Here is an 18404-nt window from a genome sequence, read left to right as displayed (position 1 = left end):
GTTTTGCTTGCTCAGTTCACTTTTTGGCAGTCATGTTTGGTAAGGCTTCATGAGCAGGTTGGCTAGTTTTATGTCTACTTAATACACAAACTAGAGTTATCTGAGAGAAACTTCTAATTGAGAAAATATCTCCATAAGACCCAGCTGTGAGGCATTTTCTTAATGAGTAATTGATGGGGGAGAGACCAACTCATTGTGGGTGGTTCCATGCCTGGGATGGTGGTCCCGGCTTCTATACGAAGGAATAAGCATGCTACAAAGATGAGACTTGATAGCCTATGACCATATAGTGGGGGAAAAGGTGTCCCTCGGTCTTAGACCTAGGGGAGGGGAATAGGGTGAAAGCGGGAAGGAAGGAGGAATGGGAGGATACAAGTGATGGGATAACAATTGAGTTGTAATCTGAATAAATTAATAAAATTAAAATAAATAAAAAAGATTTCTCAAAAATAAAAAAAGAAAGAAGGGTGGGCAAGCTATAGGAGCAAACCAGTCAGTAGCTCCTCTCCATGGCCTCTGAGTCACCTCCTGCCTCTAGATTCCTGTCCTGTTTGAGTTCCTGTCCTGGCTTCCTTCTGTCATAACCTACAAATGTGGAAGTATAAGCCCAATTAACCCTTTCCTTCCCAGCTTGTTTTCTGGTCATGGTGTTTCATCACAGCAATAGAAATAAGACAATGGGTGTAACTTCTGAAATTGCTGGGAAACTCAGTCTCATAGCAAACTCCATGTTCTTCTGGCTCTTATAATCTTTCCATCCCCTTTTCTACAATAATCCTTTAGCCTAGATAAAGGAGTTGTAAGTGCATCTGTTGGGACTTGGCTATGCAGCTCCGCGTTTTGATTAGTTTTGGTTTTCTGTAATGTCTCTGGTGCAAAGAGAACTTCTCTTGATTAGGAGTCATAACCACACCTATCTGTGGGTATAAGAACAAATATCTAGAATATAGTTATGGGTTGTGCTGGTTGAGTAACATGGGTCCTCCAAGACCCATGACTTCACTGGCACTGAGTAGTTGCTAGGTTTCCAGTGCCAAACACAATTCCTCTCTTGTTGAACGGTCATAAGTCCAATTAGAGAGGTATTGGCAACAGCCAAGGTATGCCTGCCGCCTACTGCACCCTTAGGATTGTCGGGTATCGGGCCATGGTGGTTGTTAGATCACTGCTTTTTACTCAAGGACCATAGTCTACAATAGGGTGATAAATAGGATAACTGAATGGAGCCCATTCACAATGAAAAGGAGCTCCCCCCCCCCAGATGTTCTTGTTTAGATGCTTCCTAAAGTGTTCTTCACAGTCTCACAAAAATGCACAGCTCTCCCCAAATATTTTAAGGGGCCAACGAGTCTAGATATCATACAATGTCACACTGTCCCTCTATTGAGTTTTAAAATATTTAGCAGATACCAGGTAGCCAACTGAGTTCCACATCTCACTTTTCTTTCAATAAAAAATAAGTAAATAAATAAGAATCTGATTCTATCATGGTGTTCTTTACACTTTCAGAAAACCATTGTGTCATATTTCTATGTGGTTTTTTTCTTCTATTCAGAGCTTATATGAAAACTAATTTTTGTAGAACAGGGTCAAGACAGCATGTGACAGTGCCAGGTAAGCCCTTTAGCCCCATGTAAAAGTCATCTAGACAAATGGATCCATTTACATTTTACCTACTCTCCTGGCCCACCGCTGTGTAATCCAGGCTGTCCTGTTGAAGAACAGGTGCTGTTTAGCAGTGGTAGATCTTTTCACAGCAGAAGCAGCTGGATAGCCCAGCACAGCTGTTTCCTTATTATGACCTTGAGAGCTACCTGGTTCTGACTGCAGAGCACAGTGAAGGTCAGTAAAAATATAGAACCAGACAACAAAAAACGAGCTGAGAGCTAGGTAGGGGGCACATCTTAGTATTCGTCCCTAGAAACATGAGTTGGCATTTTAGTTCTCGGAGCAGCCAGTGGCTCTTTCAGGACACTTGAATACTTCTTCCTCCAAAAGAAGGTTCAATGATCACACGTGTTGAGGGAATGCCAAACTGGACGAAACTAAGCAGACTTCATAAAGGATATCATGATCTTAACTGTTGGATTCTCATTGTAAATACACCAGGGGGAGAGGGGGGCATACCGTAGAAAGATCCCCCAAACCTCTTTGGTGAACTTAGTGGACCTGTTAGCACTTACTCCTCTGTCTGGAGTTCTCTGGATACTGTAGAAGAAGAGTCTGTTATCCGTGGAGGGACACTGCTGTGTGATGGTCATCACAACAGGAATAAATACCTCAGAAGCTAGATTTCTGAAGAAACACTGATGCTGTGGCTTGGGGTATTTACTTAAAGTTGGCTTCATACCAGTGGGTTCCTTTGTCCCTTCAAGGAGCTGATGGAAGCAATAGGCTCTCCCCAGAAACACAGTCTTACCTGTGAGATCTTGCACCTGGCTTCAGATTCACAGTTCACTGAGACACCACAGTGCCTGCCCCAGTTTGGACCACTCTCCCATATGACATTTGCCTCTTGTTAGTTATCACCAGAACTTGTCATTTCTCTTCAATACAGTTCATTTAAACTAAGGTAGTTCCTCTCCCACTGCCTCAAGCAGAAAGTCAGCATCAACTGTCACGGATAAAAGCTGATAAAATTCAGCGCACCAAATACAACACAGTGTTTTTAAACCCTTGTGTTTACCACGAGTGCCTTCCAAGGACAGTAGCTCTCGTTGTCCTTTCTAAGGAGATTGGGTAAATATCAACAGCATTAAGCTTGTCCCAGACTGACTCTTTCTACCTGAAAGATGCAACTTTCTCAACATAAACGACCTAAGAGCCTCTGAAATGTCTGAGAACCTCATCATTCAGGGTGTTATCCAAGAACCAGCAGCCCTATCTCCTCTTGGTTTTACAGACTTTGGGCCCCAAACTACAAGAGAGTCACAATTTCACCAAGCCTCCAAGTGTCTCAGTCCACAGTCCAGTCAGAAAGGCTGTGATCTAGCAGTTGTGGGTTCAGGTTACTAAGCCCAAGCTTCCACATCTCCTTGTACTCACACCAGCAAGGTGTGGCATGCCCTGCCAAGTCACTAATGTTTTCCATATTGTCCTACACAATTATCACAGGCAAGAAATGGATGAACCCATCCCCAAGACGTGTGACAGGGCAAAGAGACTCTGCCCCCCCCCAACACACACAAAAAAGGCAGAGACAAATAATCCACACCATTGAAATACTAAGAGTAGTTTTTGCACCAGTATGCATGTATTGACCACTCTGTGCTTGGTTTAATTCTTATCTATTATTAGTGTGTGTGTGTGTGTGTGTGTGTGTGTGTGTGTGTGTGTACATGTACTACACCATACGTGTAGAAGCCAGAGAATGACTCCATGGGATAACTTCTGTCTTTCCACCTTTATGTGGTTTGGGGGAATCAAATTCAGGTCAACAGGCTTGCACAACAAGTACCTTTACCAACTAAGCAGTCTAGCTAGCACTCAGAGCCCAGCAAGTTTGATATTTTGATGCTAGGAGAATGTTCAATCATGCTCATTTTGAAATCTATTACTGGCTTCTTTCTGAGCATCTTGTTTTATTTAGTCTACCATTTGCCACTTGGAAATACACCATCAGAGTGTCATAATCTAGCTTGCCTGAAGGAGCCTATAGATAGTGACTCTGAACCTTCCTAATGCTGCGGCCCTTTTATACACTTCCTCGTGTTGTGGGGACCCCCCCAAGCATAAAATTATTTTCATTACTACTTCATCACTGTAATTTTCCTACAGTTATGAGTTACAATGTAAATATTTTTAAAGATGGAGGTTTGCCAACAGGGTTGTGATCCACAGGTTGGGAACCACTGCTATTGACTGCCAGGACCCCTGGACATTAGCTTAGCATTTCCTGAAAAGCCAGTGAATAGATGCATCCATTTGTAGTCCCTTTGGCAGCTACCAGGTCCTGCAGGTGAGAAGGATGCTCCCACCTTAAGCACTGGCTCATATGGTGCAGCTTTAGCTTTTTGAGAAGTTATCTGCCTTAATTCATGAAGTACGGTGTCAGAGAAGGGAAAGCCACAGGGCAGCGCTGGATAGGGACTCTGTGTGCTGGAGGTTTGGTCTCCAGAAGGACCATGCCAAAAGAACTAGGCTACCATTTATGGGCTGGGCCTGGTGGATGGTAATTTGGTTATAGGGGCTTTGCTTTCAAAGGGATTAAAGATAGTCTGGGGGGTTGCATCTGCTCTGGTGAGAGAGGACTGTTAAAAAGTAAAGTGAACCCCTACAGTTGGTGTCTTGCTTCCTACTCCACCTCTCAAACCTGCTTCTCCCATGAGGCCCTCTGCTATGCTGTGATAGAGCAACCAGATGCCAACAGCTTGCTCTTGTACCTCCCAACCATGCGATACAAAAAGGAAACCTCTGTTCTGAGTAAAGTCCCTAGCCCCGGGTGTTCTCTTACAGCAGTGTAAGATGGAGAGAAACCTTCAGTGTCCTACTGATGTTTGCAGTAGGAACTCTCCATTAGAGAGCAGCAGCTGTACCTCTAATCTGTGGCTGGGGTACAGTGTTAGAAGGATTCGAGACAAGTTGACTTGTCCGCTTGAGAGGGTCAAACAACAACCCCCTGCTAAGATCTCAGTTTACTATAGCAGACCTGGCTTTCAGGAAGACACATCACCACTGCCCCTGCTCACAGGATTCCTTAGACCTGCTGGCAGTATCTCTGCTAGGTCCCCACCTGCCTTGTTCCAGATGTTGGGTCTGATTTCAGAAAGATCAGGTTTGTCTTCAAGTAGAGGGTGCATTCTCAGTGCAATGCTCATCGCCTGTGTTGAATGAGATAAAAGAGCAACCGATCCATGCCTGTTATGTGTGAGGAAAATATATACGCGCGTGTTGGGATGTTATCAAAGCAAATGCAGAGGGGAAAACAGATGTTCTTTCTTTTAAAGTACACAAAATGATCATATTTAGGTAAGTGTCAAATCCCTGTTATTGTGAAATTGCCTATCGTTAAAGGGCTTATTCCCAAGTATGCCCCAGAGCTGAGCAGCCAAATAATTACCCCTGAATTTTCAGGTACTGAACACCTGCTCCAGGTCTTCCTGCAGGCAATTAAAAAAGAAACTAGATGTCTGATTTTTTTTTTCCTGTGCTCTATTGTTTTGATTTCCCCTGTGATTCTGCTGTGGTGTCCTACCCAGCCTGTAGAACTACTGTCACCTGGATTGTTTTTGATGATGTCCTTGTGAGACAATAGGAAAGGCCAGCTACAATTTTAAAGGTGTGGGGGAGGGGGTTGGTCCTGAAATGATGCTGATTCCTCAGAATAACAGAAGGAGACCAGATGGGAGCTGGGATAGTCCTGGGGTACCATGGCAGACTGTAGCCTATCTAGAAAATTCTCATTAAAGCTATGAGGCAAAAAGTAAGTGCTCATTTAAGGAGCCTGGCATGCCCTAGGCTGGTTGAGTCAGCCTCCTCTTAACTTTCCCAGTATCACAATGATCTCCAAGACTCTTTGTTTGTATGTATAGCCACCTAAAACCAGGACCTTGATGGATCAGAATTCACTCTTGCCAAGTATCACACCTCTGAGAGAAGTTTGCTGGATTGTACCATAAAACCACCATCATCTGCATCTTGTCTGACGACCCCAATACAGTACAAGCTCCATTTAAGTAAGAGTAGGCTCTTCTGTTGCACATGCCCAAACAGTGTCTGAAATCAGCTACATGCAATACTTTGGCACATAAATATTTGTTGAAGGGAGGAATATTTTGGTGTAAGGTCTTAAGTAAAAATGTGATCTTTTAGACACATCACTGCACCCCTGCACCATAAATACATATAAGAACCATTTAGACAACTGACGGCCATGTTGGATCAATAAGGTAAGAATTAGGAAAAAGTGACCAGACTTCTCAGAGGGGAATAAACCATTAGAGTTAGGTTTAGGGTCTCTTCCAATGTAATTCACTGAGCCTGAAACAAAGACCTTGAGTCATGAAGGTGGTGTGGGCCCCTTAATACCGCTAATTGGAATACCATGTAAGTTTCATCTGAAATGTCAGAGTCAGCCACTCATTTTTATCAAATAGTCCATCTAGACCAATAAGGAACAGGACACCAGGCATGGGGATGTTATAATCCAGCTAATGCTGATGCATTATTCATATCTATTTGATTAATGGTCTCCTTTGAAAGCCTATCTCCATCATCACAACAGCTATGTATTGATAACCTCTATGCCTTCAGCTATGAACTCAATGATGCTAGGCTGCCTCAGAAGCAGAAATAAATGTTGAGAGCTGACCAATTGCTCAGTAACTCTGAGGAATTTTCACATTCACCAAGTCTCATTTAAGAAGGATAGCATGGCTGAAAAGTTTGTTCAAGAGGAGCTGGCACCTGTTTGGTGGTGGCCAAGCCAAGCTTTATTCTTTCATTAGATCTTTCTTCTGCCTTCAAATTTCAAGCTCATTCAGTTTTATTGAGAACATGCCATTCGTCCATTGTAAGGCTGGATGCTGCCGACACTGTATAATTCATTATTTAGCTATGAATGCCTTCCTGTCATCATCAAGCCAAGGTAAAATATGAGTCAATGCCTATCCAGAGACAGTGGGAAACTAACACTTCCTTTTCTCAAGCTCATCAAAAAAAACCTGCTAAGGTCACTCTGACTTAGCCACAGCCTCTTCTCCTAGGTAGAGATACACTCTAAAGACACAACGATTAAGGCCAAACTGTTTCCTGTGCCATCTAGAAGGTAATTTTATCATAGGCTCTTGTCAAGTGCTTCTACGAATGTCCAGATAACATGAGAAACTTACAGCCCAATGCTAAGCATATTCCTAAACCCCAACTGCCTTTGTTTATTGCTCACCATGTGTGTTGCTAAATTGGCTCATGCACTACCACTAATCCTTTTAGAACAAGATGTAAAATTGCTCCCACTGTACCACTCTTTAACAAGAATGATGCTGCCATTCTTGTGCTTAAAGATCAATCAGCCTGTAAAAGTTTTGTTTCGCAGGCAACTGAAGTGGGTACAAAAGTGACAACGTTGACATCAAGACAAGTGTTTCTGGGTAGAGAAGGTGCCTCCCCTGCTGTCCCCTTATACATGATCTTTGTCTCATGCTGGAGCCAAGTGGACCACGCATCCATGGCAAGGATGGAGTCTGGCCTTTATAGCCTTTCAGTGACGATGGGCCCTCCCGTGAAAGTCTATCCTGGGAGAACGGGCAGCAGGGCTCAAAGGCTGAGTGCAGTATCAGTCTCCATCCCAGTCTGCTGTTGTGAGGGACCATGTGTTCTAAAACTGCCTCTAACAGGAGCAACTGTAGTAAAAGGACCTTGTTCTCTACCATGAGAATTATGGAACAGCAGCTGTTGCAGCGCCCACTTCAGGCTGTCACTCTTCCAGATCAACTAGCTGGTCAGCAAGCTTCGAAGTCCTCCTAGCTCTGCCACCCCTAGGCTTTCATGTGGGTGCTGCGGGTCTGAACTCAGGTCCTCACTCTTCCATAGCAAGTACTTTGGCCGCTAAGTCATCTCTTTAGTGCTGTCAAGTTATTTTCTATTCCAGCCTGAAATTGCCACCCCCCAGGTTATAAAAAGTTTAGAATACAAAGTTATATGACCAAAAAAAAAAAAAAAAAAAAAAATGGCAAACTCAACAACAGCAGTAGTATGAACTAAAATCTTTTCTCTTAATACTTCTCCGATTTTGTCAATTAAAACATTGGTCCAAAAGTAGAGAGGTGCTTTTCAAGATAGATTTTTATCAAAATCATATGCTAATGACTTGATATTAGATATTGACATGTTTGATACCAGGATAGATAAATCAAATCCTTTTCTGTGCAGTAGAGGACCAACTATCCCCTTTCTTGTGAGTTTTTTTTTTTTTTCCTACACAGACACCCCTAATACACTGCACAGTTCTTTTCTATGATATAAATTCCAAACATCTTTTTGATCTCATATGCCACTCAGAACATGTGTCACAAAGTCATGCCTGGATGTGATAAAAGATCCCCAGAGCAAGCCTGGCTGCCTCACTGCCAGTCTGTGACTGACTGACGCAGCAGTATTTAACTTAACCTGTAGACAGCTGGCCTACACCACCTTCAGTTAAACAGGCATGCCTTTGCTTATCAAGACAATGTCATAGAACTTTCTTCACGGTTCCCTCAACTTCCGTGAGTTCTTCATTGTGACCATGAAGCAGACTTTAAGGAGTGTCGGAATGCAGCACAGTGGGGCTGCAGCACTTCACTAGTTTTTTAAGAAACTGTCATCTTTGAAGTCACACACAGGAAGACCTAACTCACTCCCTCACATTGAACCCTACTGGAAGTAGAATTACATCAGCCATCTTTCCCTTTTGTGTTCCTCCAATCTTTCCTATGATCTTGCTTTCTGTCCAAGCTGCTCCAGGACCAAATGGGTCCTGCAAGTAAGAGCCCCAGGGTCAGAGGCAGTATTTGATCTGCACCTGTCCACGGAAGACCTGAGACACTAAAATGAAATCTCACTGATTTCAGACTATAAGCCTTGGATCGCCCAAGAAACAATCCCTTTGGCACAGTCTCAGTCAAAGTACAACCCAATGAGGATGCCTGAGGGGTATTTGAAGCAGAGATGTGGTGTGCCTCTTGTCTTTGTGGGCTGAAAGCTAGTTATTTCAAAGAATCTGGAGATTACCCTCACGAGTAAATACACCCCTTCAAACCAGCCCAACAAGCATACTCACAGAGGACGAAGGAAATTTCCATCTAATGCAACTAAAGCATTAGAAATTAACAGTTTCATTTAATGAGAATTTACCATATTGTTAGAGCTATCATTAGGAAGCCATTGAATTAATTAACATATCAGTGATCTCAGAAAATAAACCAACAGCATCTTATTAAGGAAGGTGCTCTGTACAAAAAGCTTGTTGTAACCACTGGTTACTTGTGACCCAAGCATATTTATTAAACTGCCACTCACTATGGGTCAGACCCAGGGCTGGGAGCACTGTGTGTCTCATCTCCTGGCCCCACATGTGCTAGTGAGCAAGTAATGGCTTATGCAAGTCAACAAGCCCATGATGAAGCTTCTAGATAAAGGTAGAGGGGGCAATTGCATATATGCCTGCTTTCATAATCATCTTACATGCAACAGATTGGCCAGTGAAAAGTCCATCAGGTCAGGGCCCACCCAAACCTAAAGCCAAGCTCCTCACATCAGCCTATGGGATGCCACCTGTTCTGGCCCAATCCTGCGTCCACATTTCCCTTGCTTCTTTATTCTCATTTACAAGGCTTTGACACACTGGCCAGGGGCCTCTGCACCCCCTGTTCTGCTTTGAAGGTATCAGTGCTGCTGGGTACTTTGTCTTTCATGAGGGGGAAGGTTTTCCCCACAAAAGGATGCTGTGCCCTTCCCATACCCTCTAGAGATGCCAGCTGGAAATGGCTCTGATAGGTGCCTGAAGACCTCATTCAGAGCCCTCCCTGGCTACCCAGCAAACACTTTTTTAAAAAATCCGACCAAAGAGCTGGCTGGACAGTTTGTTAGCAGGTGGCCCCTCAAACTGATCCACAGCTTGCAGCTGCACAAAGCCTACATGAGTCACTGGCGGGGTGAGTAGGGCTTGTAAACACATGCAGAGAGCTAGACGGATCCTCCAGCAACTCCCCAAGATTTTCAAAGTTCTGACTTCATTCTAAAATGCAGACTAATTGGCATAAGCAATAATACTGCCTGGCATCCTGCGTCCCAACGTTGGGCTCAGTTTGCTTTTTTTTTTTTTTTTTTTTTTTTAATCTTATTTAATTTGCAGTAACAGTGGCTGAAACTAATTTTCGACTGTAAATATCACAGCTGTTGGAGAAGGCATTAATTGCACGTTATCGTGTTACTCTCCTTTCCTAGATCAATTTATGCGTAATCTGTTTGCAAGTTCTACGCCTGTGCATATTAAGGGGCACAGCGTGAGATAATCTAACCCAACATGCTAGAAACATTTGTACCAAAGTGGCTGGAGCGTTCAGGGTGTGGAAATATTATTGTTTGTGGCAGATATTGAAAGAATGCTTTTTAAAAGCCCTACCCCTGAGGTCTTGACGCTGACTGAAATATGGGTAATTTTTCTTAGGGAGGATCAATAAAATAACTATTTTCAAAATGACTTTATATTGACTGAGAGGTCAGAAATGCCCAGGGCATTGATCCCATGTCCATAATCACTTTTTGTTCGGTAAGTTAACTGGCTCTACACAGTTGAATGCAAAGAAATCCAGTTCATCATTTAAACCAAATATTTTCAAAGCATTTGACATGCTCCCAGCTCTCCTTGCATGCTGGACTCTCACAGAGAAGGTTTTTCTTTGTCTAGGAAGTGGGCCTCTACAGGATGAACAGCCAGGACAAGCTGGGCCTTACTGTGTGCTACCGGACGGATGACGAAGACGACATTGGCATTTATATAAGCGAGGTACGGAGGCTAAGGCTTAAAAATTAACCTCTCAAAGCCAAAAGGGTCGGGTTTTGCTTTTATTTGTATTGGCTCACAAACCTAGACCCAGCTCCTCCAGAATATCTTTGGAAAGATACAGAGCACGTGTCCCCTTCATCACACACTCCATGGAGTCACATCTTTGCACAGGGGTTAAGTTCTAATGTTGGTACATAAGGCAAAATTACCCTTGAGAAGCCGCAAACCAACCATAAAATGGAATCGTTTACATGGTCTATGTGCTCACCCCCTGAGGGAAGAGCAGCCTCACATTTCCCACCTCAAGTGCCATGCTAGACTGAATGGCTTACATCATTTAAAGTCTTTCTCCCTCCTCCCTTCCATAGCAGACACAGTTGAGTTCATATACATCTAGCATAGCTTATGTAGACTTATCAAAGTACACCGATGAAAGATGTAGTGATCTTTCTGGAAGAGATGGAGTAGAGAAATTGATTTCCATATGAATACTTTCCTATGTATGTGTCATCTTTCCTTGTAATTGCACAATCCCAATTTTCTAAAGAAATCAAATCTGTCTCCATGGGCCGAGCCAAGAGCCATATCTGCTCTAGACTTCGCAGTCAACTCATTGGTTAAGCTCCACCTACCAAGCTTTGCATGTCAGCATGTTTTAGGACACCCCTGCCATCCTCAGTCCCATTGCCTCACTTTTAAACCTATCTTCCAAATTTTAATAACGAGCTTCAGTACAAAACCGTCAAGGTAGGGTGCCCTTGTACCCACTCCATGCCACTGACTTGCTTCTAATTACTCTGTGTCCAATGACAGCTGCTTTTGCCTCTTCACCAGCTCAGGGCTGCAGCTCTAAGCCCAGCCAGTCCTCTGCCACAGGGCTATAGGCAGGGTCCTGAGAGGCCCTGGGAAGGGCTTAGAACAGAGAGTCCATCTCTCCCTGTGCACAACGCTAAGTCCTGTTTGTAAATCTGTGCAACATGGAGAGGCAGGGGGATGGTGTGTCAAAGTTGGCCTTTGGAGAGCGCCTGTGTTCATGGTGACATGGCTGCTGTGTGTTTCAGATTGACCCTAACAGCATTGCAGCCAAGGATGGACGCATCCGTGAAGGAGACCGCATCATCCAGGTAAGCTCACCTACCACTGATGCATATCTTCAGCAAATACGTTCGCCCCTGGAGTAGCTCTCGGGTTGGAAATGCAGAAGAGGTTTAAGAACAGGAACCAGGAATCCAGCCGTATAGTAAGGCCAGCCCTGTTTGTTTGATTAGCAAATGAGACTAATTAGCTAAACACCTGCAAAGGGGGAAGTGAGGACAGACCAAATTGTCCCATATTTAGGATCAAATACTTCTGAGGAGTCTGAAATTTCAGAATTCCATATTTACCTGTCCTGTGGATGCTGTTATAAGGATGGCATCTTTACCTTGAATCCTGATGTTCCATGTAGGCAAAATTAGACTGCTTCCTTTTTTTTTTTTTCTTCCAGCTATAATCTTTTTAGGGGGAATGGGATGGTCACATATTGCAAGTTGGTATCAAACTCACTACGTAAAGATGATCCTCCTGTCTCCAGCTCTTGCACACCTGGCTTGACATGATGCTGAAGGCGGAAGCCAAGTCTTCCTTCATGCTAAGCAATCCCTGTACCATCTGATACATACCAGCCCGTGGCTTTTTGTGGGACCACAGAGCCTTGGCTTTATTCAGTCCCACAGGCTTTGCTTTTCTACCTCGTCTTCACGTTTATCTCTATGTTTCTAATCTGCTAGATTATTTTCCTAATTTCATATGCCACTGTGTATAATTCCGGTTTCCTACCCGACTCATGTTGTGTTTCTCCAGCTAGGAAAAAGACCCAGACCTTCACACCTGAGGGACATAATCCTCAGCGTAATTACCTTTTGTTGCTACAGTTTTCTCTGAACCGTGACTACTGAAAACAGGAAGGGGAAGTAGTACTGCCTAGGTGACAGACATACCCTTCCCTCTCTTCATTGTGTAATCAGATTGGATAATGACAACCAGGAATGTCTCCCGCTTTGCCACCTCTTGGCTCTTTGACATAAAGTGGCAAAGTCGGGTGAAGGGCTCAGCTTCCACGTCCTCAGCACTGCCGTGGTGTCCCTGGAGAGATATCAGCCCAGGAACTAAAATTTGCAGAACTCAAAGTTGCTGAGACATGCAGGTAGAGTCAGCGTGAAGGTGAGAGAGCTGCTCCCGCTTGACTCTCCATCCAGCCCATTAAGCTAGGAACATACAGTCCACATATCTGCATTCGGTCCCTTCTCTGCTCTCCACTCCCCTATTATAAAGAGGAAATGTCTGTTTGTGTTTCCTATTTATTCTCCTGCCCAAATACGATGTCAGATTCCGGAGCCCAGATGTGCCCCAAGCAGTAGGGTTTTCTGGATCATCTCCTGGAGTCCTGCACATCATAACTGCCTCCAGCTATGAAAGGCCTTTCTTTCAAAAAACCAGCTCTTTAAAAGCTAAATGGAAATTACCTGTTTATGAGTGTGAGTGGTGGCGGCCATGGTTCTGAAGCAAGACAAGACACTCTGCTCCATGCAACCATGTTCCTCTCTACCTACACCCACCTTTGCTTTTAGATTAATGGCATAGAGGTACAGAACCGTGAAGAGGCTGTGGCACTTCTAACCAGTGAAGAAAACAAGAACTTTTCATTGCTGATTGCAAGGCCTGAACTCCAGGTAAGTCCATGTCTGGCGAATTCAAGAAGTTGGAGTTTTATGATCAAACACACATCCCAACCCTTGCAGAGCAGTGTCAGAGTACTGCATCTGAGGATTAAAGGTGCTTGCCACCACTCCGGGGGGGGGGGGGGGGCGGGGTAGTTGAACTTGCTGTGATTTAGGATCCATTCAAAGGTGGAACCACCCTGTGATGCCCCATGATAGGTTGACTAATGAAAGAATGCCCCTTCCAGCCCAGATCTAAGTCTCACTTAACTAGTACATTACAAGGAAATCAAGTTGAGTCTTTCAAATAGTAACACACTGCATTAACCACAGAGTCTGGATATGAAGTAGCAAAGCGTGCCAGGGTTGGGGGAGGGGGGTATTAGAAGCACCCCCTCCCCCTAGTGTGGTGTAAGGAGTGGGAGTTCTCAGTCTCTTCAGTCTGAGGATGAGGTCGTATTTTCAGCCTATAGCATAACTACATCTTGATGACTCCTGAAGAGAGCCCTACAGTTCCTCTTCCTGATGTAATGTCCTTTCCTGAAACAAAGGTCTTCTATGGTATATTCAGTCAGTTATCTCCTTGCTCTGACAAAATGCCTGTCCAAAGCCACTTGAGGGAGGAAGGGCTCACTCTGAGTAGGTTTGACAGTACAGACCGTCACGGCAGGGACGGCCAAGCACGGTATGAAGCGGCTGTCTGCACCGTGTTCGGTCATGGAGCAGAGAGAGGCATCTAGTGTGTAGCTTGATTTTTCCGGTCTCATGGCCACTGCCCAAATTCACAGGGGCTCCTCCCTCTTCGGCTAAACCCTTCTGGAAACACCCCCGTAGGTGCGTCTCTGTGCTGACTCTACGTTCAGGTCAATAATAAAGACTCTCACATGTGTGCTTTGGTCACCCTGCTAGCTGGACGAGGGCTGGATGGATGATGACCGGAACGACTTTCTGGATGACTTACACATGGACATGCTTGAGGAACAGCACCACCAGGCCATGCAGTTCACGGCCAGTGTGCTCCAACAGGTAAACCCTAGGGCAACCCCACACTACCCGAGCTGAGGAGAGCTTTCACCTTCCAAGATGCCAACAGCTGTCTAAGAGCTGTTCTGTTTTGAGCATGAGGGGAACGCAAGCCGCTAGGTTCCCTCACCAAGCTCGTCCCTGGAAATTACTACACAGTTACATAGCAAATCCCAAACTCACAGCAATCAATCTCCCAAGTGCTGGGATAACAAGTACACACCACCTCCCTAAGTTATGAAGCTTTGATGTTTTTGATGAGTTTGGGGGGAGGGGGCTCCCCTTTTCTGAGGAATAGGGGAGGGGAGATGGAGGATGAAACTGGGAAGAGAGGAGGGAGGGGCGCTATGACCGGGACATAAAGTGAATAAATAAATAAGTTCTTTTAAAATGCAGAGACATTGATACCACTCTGCCAGTGTTCACTAGGAAAAAACACACGTGCTGGTGTTTACTGAGATCAGAGAAAATTAAGTCAGGCCTTTGAAAGTAAAAAAATTCTGCGATTAACCTGAGCTCCTCACAGCCATGCAGCTCCCTCCTATGCCACTGTCAGAGTCCTAATTACCCACTGTTGTGTTTCTTAGGCATGTACCAGCTGTTCCTTTACTAGTTAGCAATGGATAACTGAGATTATCTCCCCCATTTTGTGGTCTGACGGTGGGGGAGGAGGGCCATCCCTGTCAGAAGTCTAAGGGAGGGGCATAGTGTGGAAAGGGGAGAGAGGGTGGGAAGGGGAAGATATGAGTGGGGGAGGGGATAACAATCAGGATGTAATGTGAACAAATTATAATAAATTTTTAAAAATGAGAAAGAAAGGAAGGAAGGAAGGAAGGAAAGTCAGGGAAAGGTACCTGCCCAGATGCACAGAGGTAGGGCTGGTCACTTCCTGGGCCCTAGGTCATTCAAATGCTGCAGGTCAGCCTTAAGAACTGAGAGTTCATTCCCAAACTCCTGTCCTACACAAAAAGTTCACACTGGGTCCCTGTCCCAGACTTCTGTCATGAACCGGTTGTTCTTGTCGTTTTCTCTGATTTAGAAGAAGCATGAGGAAGATGGTGGGACCACAGACACAGCTACCATCTTATCCAACCAGCACGAGAAAGACAGCGGGGTGGGGCGGACGGATGAGAGCACCCGCAACGATGAGAGCTCCGAGCAAGAGAACAACGGTGAAGATGCCACGGCGTCCTCCAACCCGCTGGCGGGCCAGAGGAAGCTGACCTGTAGCCAGGACACCCTGGGCAGTGGCGACTTGCCTTTCAGCAATGAGTCCTTCATCTCTGCAGACTGTACCGATGTGGACTACCTGGGCATCCCAGTGGATGAGTGTGAGCGTTTTCGCGAGTTGCTGGAGCTCAAGTGCCAGGTGCAGAGCACCAGCCCCTACAGCCTGTACTACCCCAGCAGCCCACTGGATGCTGCTGGCAAGAGCGACCCCGAGAGCGTGGACAAGGAGCTGGAGCTACTCAATGAGGAGTTGCGCAGCATCGAGCTGGAGTGCCTGAGCATCGTGCGTGCACACAAGATGCAGCAGCTCAAGGAGCAGTACCGCGAGTCCTGGATGCTGCACCACAGCGGCTTCCGCAACTACAATACCAGTGTGGATGTGCGCCGCCACGAACTCTCGGACATCACCGAGCTGCCGGAGAAGTCAGACAAGGATAGCTCAAGCGCCTACAACACTGGGGAGAGCTGCCGGAGTACCCCACTCACCCTGGAGATCTCCCCGGACAACTCCCTGAGGAGAGTGGCCGAGGGCAGTAGTGAAGGGGCCACGGCCAACATCGAAGCTTACAGGCCGTCCACTAAGAATCTGCTCGCCATCACTGAGGATCCCGAAATAAGCACCCCAAACTACAGCCCTAGCGCCAAAGAGTTGGATCCCAGCCAGGGCTTGGAGAGCAAAGAGCGCCGAGTTAACGATGGTAGCAGGAGCCCCACTGCCAGCCCGAAGCTGGGCAGTGCCTATCTGCCCTCATACCACCACTCCCCGTACAAGCACGCTCACATCCCAGCACACGCTCAACACTACCAGAGCTACATGCACCTGATCCAGCAGAAGTCGGCAGTGGAGTATGCGCAGAGCCAGATGAGCCTGGTGAGCATGTGCAAGGACTTGAACTCTTCTAACTCGGCTGAACCCAGGATGGAGTGGAAAGTGAAGATCCGCAGTGATGGGACACGCTACATCACCAAGAGGCCTGTGCGTGACAGACTGCTGCGGGAGCGTGCGCTGAAGATCCGAGAGGAGCGCAGTGGCCTGACCACGGATGATGACGCCATGAGCGAGATGAAGATGGGGCGCTACTGGAGCAAGGAGGAGCGCAAACAGCATCTGGTGAAGGCCAAGGAACAGAGGCGGAGGCGCGAGTTCATGATGCAGAGCAGGCTGGATTGCCTGAAGGAGCAGCAGGCATCTGACGACCGGAAGGAGATGAACATCCTGGAACTGAGTCACAAAAAGATGATGAAGAAGAGGAACAAAAAGATCTTTGACAATTGGATGACCATCCAAGAACTCTTAACCCATGGCACAAAATCGCCAGACGGCACTAGGGTATACAATTCCTTCCTGTCCGTGACTACTGTATAACTCTCACTTGTGTACATACGAGAGAGCACTACCGTTGGGGTAGACATCCCTGCCTCGTTCAATGCGGCAAGTTTTTGTATATATAAGCCCGGTCATCTTGTTGATAGTCTAAATTTTCCACTCCTACAACTTTGGGTGTCCTGGCTCTGTTTTCAGTGGAGGGAAAAATACACCCTTACTCTCTTAGAAGGCAATATTAACAAGCAGCTTTTTTTTTTTTTTCAAATAGCAATGGTAATTTTTTACTTGTTAACCTTTTTCATAAAGTGTTTAAATTTCCAAAAGATCTTTTATTAAGCATACTTTCACAGAATAATTTGTTTAAACTATATTCATATAAAAGAAGGTTAAACACGCTTTTTTTCTGCCTAAAACACAAAATGCAACTACCAGTATGTATTTTTAATGGGACCCTATTTTGTAATGTCACTTCAATGAATGTGTTTCATACAAGTCACCATTCATTCATACATCCTCTGTCAGTTGGGGTTTCAATGCAAAGCCATTTCTCTCTCTCTCTCTCTCTCTCTCTCTCTCTCTCTCTCTCTCTCTCTCTCTCTCTCTCACACACACACACACACACACACACACACACACACACACACACACACAAACCAAACTGGCATCATTTCTCATCAGGATGTTCATTTTTAACATTTTTCTGGTTAAGGTTCCCAAGAAGAGTGTCAAGGTTTTTTAACAGAAAGCAAAATTTCCTGTAGCTTTACGGACGCTTAAAGCATGTTTGCAAATATTGCCGCCTGTTGGAAGAGTTTGCATGTACAGGAAAGTTGTGGCTGGAGACGGTTTGTGGAGTTTTAAGTGCTCATCCCTGTAGACCTTTGCTTTGTAGATTGGAAGGGACAAACTTAACCAAGCAAGTTCACAGAATCATGAATAGTTACAAACATCAAGTAAAATGAAGTTAAAATAAATTATTATTTTCTATCTGATATGTTTTGGCATGGGTGCTTATTTTGCAGTATTGATTCCCCACCCCACCCCACCCCCACCCCTGCTTGATTGCATCAACTGCTGTCTTTAAGACTTTTGGACCATACGATATCTTCACTCAGCCTAAAGCCCAGTTACAAATAAAAAAGCAAGGTCTGGTGATAAAAAATAGGGAATCAAATCTACCATATACTCCTAGGCTTTGTGGGCCTGCCTCCCAGGAAGTTTCTGGGTAGCCCAGTATCCTTCAGACAGGAAAGGTTGAGAGCAGGCTTCTCGGCCAGCATCGTGTTTACAAGGAGACTGCTTTGGTTTACTCAACCACACTACTCTGCCCATCCTAGCAAACATCTTGTCCAGCTTTCCATCTCTGAGATGTATCTGTCCACTAGGCAATGGTTTCACAGCATAGCAGAGGTCACTGAAGTAGCTGGACTTGGAAACAGATCTCTTCCAGGCTACTGCAACTGTTAAGATCCTGAGGTTTTTGTTGTTGTTGTTGTTGTTTGTTTTTGTTTTTTGTTGTTGTTTTGTTTTGTTTTTTAATCCTGAGTAAAGGACTACTGGTGTTGCCACCAGTGTTCCCTAATTATGGTGTTTACACCAATTTCAGCTATAATGCCCACTGAAAAATGAAAATAAAGAT

At 45.1% G+C, this 18404-nt stretch overlaps 1 protein-coding gene across 2 annotated transcripts in view; it reads left to right on the top strand.

The window, feature by feature from the left end:
* The window catches only part of Pdzrn3 (PDZ domain containing ring finger 3), a 230530-nt gene extending 213515 nt beyond the window's left edge, over positions 1-17015 (top strand). For both annotated transcript variants that reach the window (XM_051154999.1, XM_051155000.1), the window contains 5 exons: positions 10388-10486; positions 11548-11610; positions 13096-13197; positions 14095-14211; positions 15248-17015. In XM_051154999.1, the coding sequence (XP_051010956.1) occupies positions 10388-10486; positions 11548-11610; positions 13096-13197; positions 14095-14211; positions 15248-16804 (1938 nt within the window). In that variant the 3' untranslated portion in view covers positions 16805-17015. The remainder of the gene's footprint in view (positions 1-10387; positions 10487-11547; positions 11611-13095; positions 13198-14094; positions 14212-15247) is intronic.
* The last annotated feature ends 1389 nt before the right edge of the window (positions 17016-18404 follow it).

The sequence above is a fragment of the Acomys russatus genome, chromosome 13 (assembly GCF_903995435.1).
Source record: "Acomys russatus chromosome 13, mAcoRus1.1, whole genome shotgun sequence".
Taxonomy (NCBI): Eukaryota; Metazoa; Chordata; class Mammalia; order Rodentia; family Muridae; genus Acomys; species Acomys russatus.
This window is presented reverse-complemented; position numbering and strand designations above follow the sequence as displayed.